General features: G+C 44.7%; 1 protein-coding gene across 2 annotated transcripts in view; it reads right to left on the bottom strand.

Moving 5' to 3' along the window:
- Positions 1-4,238: 4,238 nt before the first annotated feature.
- Positions 4,239-12,275, bottom strand: part of LSM14B (LSM family member 14B) — a 29,327-nt gene continuing 21,290 nt past the window's right edge. For both annotated transcript variants that reach the window (XM_040331437.1, XM_040331438.1), the window contains 5 exons: positions 9,128-9,322; positions 8,279-8,350; positions 5,676-5,837; positions 5,448-5,604; positions 4,239-4,988 (listed from right to left, as the gene is read on the bottom strand). In XM_040331437.1, coding sequence (XP_040187371.1) covers positions 4,823-4,988; positions 5,448-5,604; positions 5,676-5,837; positions 8,279-8,350; positions 9,128-9,322 — 752 coding nt within the window. In that variant the 3' untranslated portion in view covers positions 4,239-4,822. The remainder of the gene's footprint in view (positions 4,989-5,447; positions 5,605-5,675; positions 5,838-8,278; positions 8,351-9,127; positions 9,323-12,275) is intronic.

Genomic DNA, 12,275 nt, shown 5'->3' on the forward strand with positions numbered 1-12,275 from the left:
ACTGAAACCCTCCAGCAGCAGGTCGTCCAGCTGAAGGCCAAATGGATGAACCTTTCAGCCAGATAAGTTTGTCAATCCAAACCTTTGCTGAGGAGCATGTTGTGTAAACAGAGACCTGGTCCAAAGATTCATTTTAGTGACAAAAGCAATTTATTTGGGTCTGATGGGAAACATTACGTTCATCGTCAAACTAAGGAAAGAGTGAACCCAAAGTGTGTAAAGAAGTCGGGGGGGAAAGAGTCATGGTTTGGGGATGTTTTTCGCAGCAGGAGTTGGGCCTCTAATACAGCTACATGGCAGAGTGAATGCAAATTTTTATATGAACCTTCCACAACATGTGGTTCCTTTCCTGCGTTTATCTCCCAGGAAGAGCGGCAGAGAGACCGGGGAGGAGAAGACGAGCGGCAGAGAGACCGGGGAGGAGAAGACGAGCGGCAGAGAGACCGGGGAGGAGAAGACGAGCGGCAGAGAGACCGGGGAGGAGAAGACGAGCGGCAGAGAGACCGGGGAGGAGAAGACGAGCGGCAGAGAGACCGGGGAGGAGAAGACGAGCGGCAGAGAGACCGGGGAGGAGAAGACGAGCGGCAGAGAGACCGGGGAGGAGAAGACGAGCGGCAGAGAGACCGGGGAGGAGAAGACGAGCGGCAGAGAGACTGGGGAGGGACACATGCATTTCATAACGTATATCCAAATTTTTAGGGATTTTTAAAGACATTTAGATATATTTTGTCACATTAAAAGACAAATTGTAAAAATAAGCAATTTTAAAGATAACATTTTTCAGCATATAGCAAAGTATATTCAACAATTAGGCCCATTTGGATACATTAAAAATGTATTGTAGATGCATTAAAGTGAGATTCCCTTACTACTTGCTTATGTGGATTCCACCATAGATGGTAAAATTGATAGCTAGTAATTGGTGGGTTGGGGTGTCCAACAAGTTTCAAAATGTGGATGAAAATTTCTTCCTCAGGGTTTACCACTTATTCTCTATTCTTGGCTAGAGCCCTCCCATAGCAACAGGGCCTCCATTGTTTATTGTGTCACCGTTCATGCTGTACAAAGATTTACACCATTGAAATTAATTGTGTTATCCTATAACAATTAGTGGACCTCCAGCTGGTGCAAAACTACAAGTCCCATCATGCCTCTGGGTGTCATGCTTGTGGCTGTCAGAGTCTTGCTATGCCTCATGGCAGTGGTCATCAACCCTGTCCTCAGGGCCCACTAACAGGCCAGATTTTATGTATTACCCTGGGAAGATGCAGACTAGAATACTGAAAACACTGAGCAGCAAATGATATCACCTGTGATGTATTTCAGTTATCTTGCAAACCTGGCCTGTTAGTGGGCCCTGAGGACAGGGTTGATGACCACTGCCTCATGGGACTTATGCTTCAACAGCTGGAGGTCTGCCAATTGCATATCCCTGTTCTATAAGAAAGCAGAGATCCAGCATGCCCCACAGGGAAATCTTCTCTATAGACTAGGTCAGGGGTCTCCATATTTTTCAAGCAAAGTGCCAGTTTATTGTCTCAGACTTCAGGGGGGCCGGATTCTGACCAGTGGGGATAGAAAATGCCCCAAGGGCCGAGCATCAGTGATTTAGTTCGCATGTGCTGCGCTATATAAGTTTCCCACTCACTCAGAATAAACACGGCCCCAGTGCTGGTGGGCAGTGCTCCATCATTGCAATAAAAAGTGCCCCATTGTTGGGGTCATTATGAGGAACAATGCCTCATATCGTTGGGAGCAATAGTGCCCCAAGGGCCGGATGAAGGCTCACAAAGGGCCACATCGGGCCCTGGGGCCACAGTTTGGAGACCTCTGGTCTAGGTAGTATGACCTAGAGCAGGGTTCGACAAATCCCAGGCACCAGGTCACCATTGCGACTAGAAATTGTACCGTCGCCTGGGCTTTTGTCTGGGTCTTGGCTGGGAACGTGATTAGCAGTGGGGATGGCGCAAGATAGAGAGTGGCACAGCAGCCACAGCGGGAAGAAAGAGTGGTCAGCAGAGTGAAGTCCAGCTGGGGATCCCCAGTGGTCTGTCATCCCAACTGCTGCCACCGCCCTGCCCCAGGGTATTGCGGGAGGTGGCAATGGCACGGCTCATTGACATGGGGGATCCAGAGCCAGTGGTTTCCCGGCACCAGAGCGCCCTGTGCCCCAAGCACGGGAGAAAAGGATCTGAGCCAGGAGCAGTTCACAGAAATGTTGCATAATTATAAACACCCCAGATGTTTTGGAACTACATTTCCCATGATGCTTAGCCACGCTGCAGCATAGTTGAGCATCATGGCAAATGTAGTTCCAGAACAGCGAGAGCCAAGGGTCACCACAGCTGCTCTAGCCTGTCCTCCATTCGATTTTACTGCTTGCTGCACTGCGCACACCTTCCATATTTCTAGCCTCACGCTGTGTGTCCACATCAGGGGGTGGGGCTGCTAGCACAAGCACAGCAGGGATTGGTTGCATCACAAGGAGACAAAGCAAAAATGATGGGACTCTTTAGCACCCTGCATTGTTTACTCAATGCCTTCTCTCAATATCCTAAGATTTGTGCGAGATTCAGTGACAGTGTTGGAGGCGGAGCAGCCAACATTCAGTAAGGATCACTCAAGAGGCAATGGCGACAGCCCAGCTGAGTCTGGAGATGGCAGGCGGGACAGAGTGCAGCCCTCTCAGCCCGAGCCCTGCTGCCAGTGCCAAGCTGTGCATATGCAGACTGCAGTAAGCATCCCCCTTCTAGATCAGTGATGGCAAACCTTGGCACCCCAGATATTTTGGAACTACATTTCCGAGGAGGCTCAGGCTCCCTTTAGTGTAGTTGAAGAGCATTTTCTGTGATGCTCGAAAAACATCTGGGGTGTCAAGGGTCACCATCACTGCCCTAGATCAGTGATGGTGAACCTTGGCACCCCAGATGTTTTGGAACTACATTTCCCATGATGCTTCAGTACACTGCAAAGTGACTGAGCATCAAGGGAAATGTAGTTCCAAAACATCTGGGGTGCCAAGGTTCGCCATCACTGCCCTAGGTCATTGGAGCTGGCCCTGATTGTGTCCCTTGGCAGTGCCCAGAGATGCCTACTTTGTAAGACAGCCCTGCCCCTCATCACTCCATCCATAAAATGTTTGCTTTAGATACAGAATGGTTGTGGCTAATTATGTCACAACTGAGCCATTTTTTTTTTACAATCAAATATATTACCTATAATAAACCAATCAAAAATAAAGTGTAAAATGACTTCCAGGAGAAAAAAAAAAAACACAACTTGTTAAATGGTAGTCTTTTATTTGTAGATTACAATTGAGATCAAATCCCCATGGGCTACTGGTTCTTAGCACCAGGATTCTACAAAAATAAAGACACTTTTTAACTTAAACTTTTCAGAAACGTATAACTTAAAAATTGTCATTTACGGAGAAACTTGACAATACTAGGTAATGTTTAATGCAACAAAAAGACAAAGAAAACAAGCAGACCCACCCCATGCAATTATTGTGGCGTTTGCTTCTAGAGAAATGCGTACTAGGCATGCTCTAGCTGGGAAAGCCACACTTTGGGTTCGTATGAATAAAGTCACATGACAGCTTGGCAGCTGTATTGGCCAGTTTTGTAAGCCATGATCACCCAATCAGCATTGAGGACTAGCAACACTTGCCTAAACTGTATGTGACTGTTCCAAAATTTATGGCAGTTAATAAGGAACAAATCTGAGTAACATGGGAGCTTCCATTGACAACTTTTTGAAGGTGCCGGTGACTTGTCGTTAAGGTTCCTTTATCGAGATGGTTCCTGTAAGGACTGCGCAGGCGCAATCCTTGCCGACGGAAATCTCCAAACCTCGGCCGGCATCCAGGCTCATTCCTTAACATCCCCGTGGATTGGAGGATGTTAAAATAAGAGCCAGGAGGCCGAGTGAAGCAAGGACGTGAGGCCGACTGGCCATTTTCCTCAAATTCCACGTCGCCCTGGATGCCGGTCGAGGTTCGGAGATTTCCGTCGGAAAGAATTGCGCCTGCACAGTCCTTACAGGAACAGTCTAGATAGCCGGAACCACATCGTCAGATCACCGTCACTGTCCTTCCATTGCTTGGCTGCACAAGAATACACACATTTGTACACCCAAAAAGCAAATACTCACCGCGGTTCAGTGACAAATATAGACTAGTGCACCTTTAACAAGTCCACAATGGCAGCCGCCATACTTCTATCCTGAGCAATGAGTGATATTTCTGCATACAGGACCCTTTTTTACCTGGCTGTACTGTAACCTCAGTACTAAGTGCTTTGGAAATCAAAAACGGAGGGGTAAAATAAGTGCCTGCCACCCTTAACGCTTTAGTACAATTTTCTCATGTCAAAAGCTTGGATGGTAACCCCCCAAAAAAAAATTTGTGTAATGGTGAGCATATCACTCATCTGAGTGCAGACCAAAGGGCATTAAAACTCCCCCTTGCAAAGGGGAATGCATTCCTTCCAAAACAAAAAAGTGATTGGTAAAGAGTAATCAAAAGATTTTTTTTTTGCTAGGGGGCACAAAACATAATTGCTCACCTTAACTAAAGTGCCACATACCATCCCCCCCATAGTCTCAGCATTGATCATTCCTCATATGCACAAGCTCTTGAGTCAAGTCTGCTCTGTGGCTTATACAGTGTTACATGGATGAAAAGCAATGGCAGGATTTAAAGCCTGCCTGGCGCAGGGTTACAGGACTGCTACAATGCGTCAGGGAAGAAAATTTATGGAAGACAGGTCGGTCTAGGGACATGAGAACCCCCCTTTTCTGTCCATTGTGGTTGCAGAGGTCTTCACACTCTCCCAGTGCCGGCCCTTTGCGTTGCCTGGGTTCTTCGAGGAACTGCGCCACCCCGTCCTCCCCTGAATCCACCGCGGTAGCTGCGTCCTCGACGGAACCTTCCAGAGACCCCAAAGGTTTCAGTGTTGAGTTTTTTCTCTTCTGCCCAGGTAGTTCTTCTAGAAAAATTTAAATCACTGGCAAATAAATAATCTTTTCTGAACAGCTTGAGTTTAACATCTTTAAAACTGCTTCTGCACCAACGAATGGGGCCCCCCGCCAAGCCACCCAGCGAATGGGCCCTCACCCGCCAAGCCACCCAACTGGCCCCCCCGCCAAGCCACCCAACTGGCCCCCCCGCCAAGCCACCCAACTGGCCCCCCCGCCAAGCCCTGCCACATAATACATAATTTCCATACAGCTCTGTATACAGTTATCCCACTTTTGTTATGTATTGCTCAGTGACAAACTCCCTAATTTTCAAGTCCTAGTTGATCAAACACAAAAGACCTTCGTATCTGTATATAAGCCTCAGATTTAGATCAAATTGCTATATACAGTGTCACTAGAACAGAACCTAAAAACGGTGGCCATGGGAAACTGTTTTCCAGGGTAAAAGACAGCACTTTAAACCCTACCTGGATTTCATCTCCGAGGAAATGTTATCGAAGAACGACTTGGACCGGTCATAGTAAATATTTGGTGCCAAAGGTTCTTCCTCGGGGTTCCCATCACTATTTTGGGTCTCCACACCGGAATCTGCCTTCTCATCCCCCTCCTTCTCCGGCTTGTCATCTGTAAAGATCGGTATTTAGGTATGGACTCTTATCTAAAAAGAGGGTGCTCAAAAGATTAGATCATTTTACCTTTGAAGTTGAGCTTATCTTTGAATTCTTTGTCCAGTTCCTCGCGATTAAATTGAGCATTGGCGCTCTCGAAATCAAAGTCTCCATCAAATTTTATGGTGTTCTCCTTGACAGTCGTTGGGCGGTTCTGACCCCGAGAACGGTTCCTTGTCCGTCTGTTTCCTATATAAAGGCATTGCAGAACAGGATTAAAGCTCGAGTACAGCGTGATATTTGTTCATATTAAGAGCAGCCAACTTAAGCTAGGAAACAAGTTTCTGGGCTGAACCCAAGTTGTTGGACACAATTTAATAGCCCAACAGTGGTGGTTACAACTGCTCTTAACTACAAGCTTGTCTGCATTAACCACTGCAATGATTGAGGGTGTGCGGGATGTTGGAACAAACCATTTACCTTAAAAAGTTTAAAGAGGTTCTTCACCTCCATTTGAAAAAAAAATTAAGTCAGCTACAGTGGGGAACTTCCAGTGTCGTCACCTAGGCCAGTGGTTCTCAACCTCAGTCCTCAAGTACCCCCAACGGGCCATGTTTTTAGATTTCTTTTTACTTTGCACAGCGTTGGAGAAATTAGATGCTTAATTTAATCATTTATGAATGCTTGCCAAAGATTGCTTAGAAGTAGAATGATTTCATTAACATAAAGAAAGTCTTAATTTTTAAGTGTTGAACTTTAGATGACCTCTCTGCTTAACCACTTAAAGCGGGAGTTCACCCATTTATAAAAATGTTCCCCTTTTCCTCTTAGATTCCTGCTCGTTCGGTCTAGGGGAATCGGCTATTTGTATTAAAATATGATCCGTACTTACCTGTTTTCGAGATGCATCTTCTTCCGTCGCTTCCGGGTATGGGTCTTCGGGAGCGGGCGTTCCTTCTTGATTGACAGTCTTCCGAGAGGCTTACGACGGTCACATCCATCGCGTCACTCGTAGCCGAAAGAAGCCGAACGTCGGTGCGGCTCTATACTGCGCACCGACGTTCGGCTTCTTTCGGAAAATCGTGACGCGATGGATGCGACCGTCGGAAGCCTCTCGGAAGACTGTCAATCAAGAAGGAACGCCCATTCCCGCAGCCCATGCCCGGAAGCGACGGAGAGGATGCATCTCGTAAACGGGTAAGTAATGCTCATATTTTAAAACAAATAGCCAATTTTATTTGGGAGCCACGTCGCACGACCGTGCAATTGTCAGTTTAAGCCGAATCGCAAAAAAGGGGCCTGGTGCTTTACCTGCATAATGGTCCGGGTCTTAAGTGGTTAATGACAAGTTTACACAGGTGTTCTTAAAAGTATTGGGATAGTTCATTTTAAGTTTACCAATTAATTAGACAAGGAACATTTTGACAATAGTTGAAATATAACCGATAAGATAAGCAGCGTTAAAGATTAATGATACAGGTGGTTTTAAATTATGTGGAATATGGGAAAGTTATGTACAAAACATCAAGTTTGACAGGGTCAAAGGTCTGTTTGTGCCCTCATTAAAACGGTTACATACAACACAAGGTGGGGTTTATTGAAAGTTTATTCTCCCAAAAGTCGTAATACTATTATCCTTAGTCTTATCAAGACGAGGGTTTGATCTAATGCCTCGTTTTTAATTGGACAAAACCAGTTATAAATCACTTAAACTTATAGGAATTCTAGAAATTATTAAGTTTGGTTGTAGGACAGGTGTTACATTGACGTAAATCTTAGCTACCAATCATATCTAGGAGAGATGGCCAAGATGAGGCTTGTAAAGGTATATAAATGCAAGTTTTACAATTGTTAGACAGATAACTCAGATAGGAGCTCATAAGGCTGAACGCTTTGTATGCTGCCCTATTGCACGGGTCATAGAGATCAGAATGAGTGGGCAATTATCTGTTAGGCGTCTATCAAGCTGACCGTTTGTCTATGCTGCCCTATTGCACGGGTCAGAGATCAGAATGAGTGGGCAATTATCTGTTAGGAGTTTATCAGGCTGACAGTTTGTCTATGCAGCCCTATTGTACGGGTGGCAGGCAGTCAGAACCAATAGGCAAATATATGTCCCTTTGTTGCATCTTGTCTCCTCGTACGAGTCAACGAAAACTTCTCAACTTGATCTAGAGTGTGGTCTCAGGTAAATTTCTCACACAGCTGCTTTAAACCAATATCAATGACGTGGTATTGATGAGTTTTTTTATCAAAGGGAAGTTCCCAAAACATGGCCCGTTGGGGGGTACTTGAGGACAGAGGCGGAGAACCACTGGCCTAGGCGACCTGACCAGAAGTGGGATCAGGTCCCCGCTGAATAGTGAGGATCGTAGAAGAGGCCCTAAAGAGAAACTTCCCCTTTAGTGTGAAGTTCTCTTTTTAAGTATAAAATCACTTTGCTAAACTCTGAACAGAATTTACACAATTGGCACAGGGGTGGTCTAGTATGGCAATAGTTGCCAATGTTCAAAAATGGATACCCTTACAAATGTAACCTAAAGATCAAATGTTTCCCTCCCAGTGTTCTCTTCTAGAGGGTCATTATTACTCTGTTCATCAGTACAGATGAACTTGTGACCCCGCCAGTACATAGCCCTCACTGACCCCACCAGTATCGCATAACCTCACTGCCTTTAAAAAAAAATTACCTGATCTCCGTCTGGGGGGTCGTCTGTTCTCATCATTCACTGTATTCTGTACCTGTGTAGCAGGAGCCGATACTGAAAGAGGTAGAAGGAACTTAAATATAGCCGAGAGCTGCACAACTGACATTTGTTTCAAGTGTTAGTTCCAGTATAATCAATGAAGAAAACTTGGATAAGAAACGGCCATTGACTGCAAAAGCAGATAGTCATGGACTTCGCATGTTAACAAGGATATATATGAACTGGGACTTGAGACCAAGCTAGAATATGGTCATTTAGGAACCTTTACAGTAGACCCAATTCAAGCTTATGTTGGCTTCAAAAAATGGGCAAGGCTGGTTCAAAGTTAACACAAGGCACCATTGTAATCTGGGTCACTCCATGAAAAGTCTGCTGCCACAGTGACCCAACACACATGGGCCCAATCACAACCAGATTCTCGACAGGTACGTTTTTACACTCTAGGGCGGGGATATGCAATTAGCGGACCTCTAACTGTTGCAGAACTACGATTCCCATGAAGCATAGCAAGACTGACAACCACAAGCATGACACCCAGAGGCAGAGGCATGATGGGACTTGTAGTTTTGAAACAGCTGGATGTCCGCCAAAGTGCATATCCCTGCTCTAGGGCAATGGCAAACCTTGGCACCCCAGATGTTCTGGAACTTTATTCCCCCTGATGTTCAACTACACTGCAGAGTGCATGAGCATCATGGGAAATGTCTAAATCAGGAACAGAGGTGCCCATGTTCTTTCACTAGCTAAAAGACCTCAACATGTGGCAAAGCATTTCAGTAGAAAGATATCACTGCACCCTCTTACAAACTGTGGAAAAACCTTTTCGATTACCATTAATCTGTGCAGGTGGTGCTGGAGCCTGGCTTGGTCCCTGCCCCAGTGCCTGGCCCGGTCTGTTCCCTCGCTGGCTTATGGGGGGTCCTTTGGGCAGCTGCACCTTCTTCTGTGCCAGATTCTCCATTGGACCAGTCTGAACCGCTTGTTCCACCATTGGACTCCTCCGTACCGGGACAGATGGGAAGCCACCTAACAAGAAAGGTAGTTCTTTAGGGTACTGAAATGGAAGCACCAAGTACACTTAAATGCAGTTTTCTTAAAAGCAAACCCATTGAGTGGCACAAACCCTGCCATTAAAGAAAAAGATCACCACCAATATGGGCATTTAACTGGTTTTGCAATTTTTGAAAAGCAACCCTTATGGATTTCCAAGGTCTCTAACCAGCACATCTTTACCACTTAAGGACCAAGCCTCTTTTTCAGGTGTGTTTACAAGTTAAAATCATTTTTTTGCTAGAAAATTACTTAGAACCCCCAAACACACCCCCCCCCCCAACACCCTAGAGAATAAAATGGCAGTCATTGCAATACTTCTTGTCACAGCGCATTTGCGCAGCGATCTTACATAATAGCGCACTTTTGGAAAAAATACATTTTAATTAATAAACAAAAACATTCATGTTAGTCCAATTTTTTATATTGTGAAAGATAACTTTATGCCACGTAAACTCATACCCAACATGTCGCAATTAAAATTGCGCCGGCTCGTGGAATGGCATCAAACTTACCTTTAAAATCTCCATAGGCGACGATTACAAAAATTCTACAGGTTGCACGTTTTGAGTTAGAGAAGGACTAGGGTTAGAATTATTGCTCTGGCGCCAACGATAGCCGGTCAAATCACACATGTGAGGTTTCGCTGCATGCAAGAGCACAACAATTCTAGACCTCCTATAAATCTAAACGGGCAACCTGTAAAAAAAAAAAATCTACGTGGCGCCTATGGAGATTTTTAAGTACCGTTTGGTACGACAAGTGTGTGCAATTTTAAAGCCCGACATGTTAGGTATCCATTTACTCGGCATAACATCTTTCGCATTTATATAAAAATAAATAAATTAGGCCAACTTTACCGGTTTTTTTTTTAATTTATGATATTTTTTTCCAAAAACTTTTGAAAAATTCCTGCGCACATAACGCGCGACGTAAAAAGTTGTAACTATTGCAATTTTATTCCCAGAGTCTCTGCTAAACATTTAGGTGTTCTGGGTAGCCCCAAAAATTATGATTTACATGTAAGAGAGAGGAGTGCCAGAATAGGCCCCGTATGTTAGTGGTTAAATGAAATCAGTGGGATGGGGAAAAAAAATTAATAAAATAATGTGCCACTTAAAGTACACCCAAAGCCACACGAATAGGACATGGAGGCGATGGAACCTGTCAGTTTTTTTTGGCAAATTACCCTCTGTACAGGCTCCAGAACAGGAAGGGACAGGGCAGAAAATCTCCCATGGGGACACTTGTTCAGATGACACCCAAGGAAATTTTTCTTTTGTGCCTGTGGCACATGGAGAAATTTCCTCAATGGGACAGACTAAATAAATCCAAAGGTTTTTGGCTTGAGATGCCCTTTAAAGCCAAGTGAAAACTCAAACTAGGCAACACCGTATAATTGTCTGTCTCACACTGGTCTACAAACTACAGCCCTTTGGGCACTATTCTTCCACTTACAAGAGGCACCATGCCCCCCCAATTGACACCAATAGGGCACCATGCCCCCCCAATTGACACCAATAGGGCACCATGCCCCCCCAATTGACACCAATAGGGCACCATGCCCCCCCAATTTATACCAAATGGTGGATAATGCCACTGATGCCGTTGGCCCGTAGTCCAGCCCCCCTGAAGTCTAAATAATATACTGGTGCTTTTGTTTAGATGCCTGTTCTATCAAATGCAATTTTTGCCTTCAGTGTTGTCTGCACATCATTGCTCTGGAAAGGCTTCCCAATGACAAAATCAAAACTATGCCTATGCAAGGTTAGCCCAGCAATTTTCTCACCCAGAAGCACATTTGACACAGGAGCCCCAGTGTATTCACCCATAAGTGCCTGAACAAGGATCATAATGCCAGATCTGTTACTTTCTACAAAAGTTGCATATTATAAAAAATAAAAGAAAAAAATGGGGGGGGGGAGACCTGTTCAATCTTATACCATCTTATACCATCTTGGTGGCTGGGTTTAGACCAACTTTAATGTAAATGGCAGGCACCTCACAGATAGGTTACCAAATTTAATGGTACACCATACAGGTTTGAGGTGGAGAGGTCAGCCCCAGCAGCTTTGTTGGTGATAAGAGTTTAGAAAAATACACCATGTAAAGTCAAAAATCTGCCTAAAAATGCCTTTGAAGCAAGTCAAAGCCGTGTAAAATCATTATACTTGCTTCTAAGGCTATGTGCCTGTTTCCTGGCGGCAACTGCTAAGGGTTTCTCCTCACAGACAGACATGACTGACAAGGTTCATTGATCACTACAAATTTTTGTTTTCAGAATATTGTATATAAAAACACAGCTGAACCATTAAAGACATAAAATATTAGATAAAAATGACGATGTTAGTCCACATTAGTTAAACCAGCATTGTCAAGTAGAACAGCTATACAAGCATACACTCAAGCCAAATTGTATCTGTATCCCAACCTGCAGAATTATCATACAACCTAGACAGCTTTTACTGGCATCTAAAGGTTTCAGACATAGGAGACATTTTGAAGGACAGCTATACTTGTGGTACAATTCTTTGAGGACTCCCCCCAACCCTGAGGTGTAGCCTAAACAGCGCAACACTTGCACCTCCCCCAAACTAGCAATCTCAATTGGCGACATGGTATTCAGAACCAGCCCTGCCTGGTCCCCATTGAGCGCATGCACGTTGAAGCCACATTTATTCACATGGGCAACCATCTAAGGCAGGGATCTTCAGCTGTTGCGGAACTACACATCCCATAAGGCATTACATGACTAGACATGACTAGACATGACTAGACATGACTAGACATGACTAGACATGACTAGACATGACTAGACATGACTAGACATGACTAGACATGACTAGACATGACTAGACATGACTAGACATGACGGGAATTTTAGTTCCTGAACAACTGGAGGGCCATAGTTTGAGGACCCCTGATCTAA

The sequence above is a fragment of the Rana temporaria genome, chromosome 12 (genome assembly GCF_905171775.1).
Source record: "Rana temporaria chromosome 12, aRanTem1.1, whole genome shotgun sequence".
Lineage (NCBI taxonomy): Eukaryota > Metazoa > Chordata > Amphibia > Anura > Ranidae > Rana > Rana temporaria.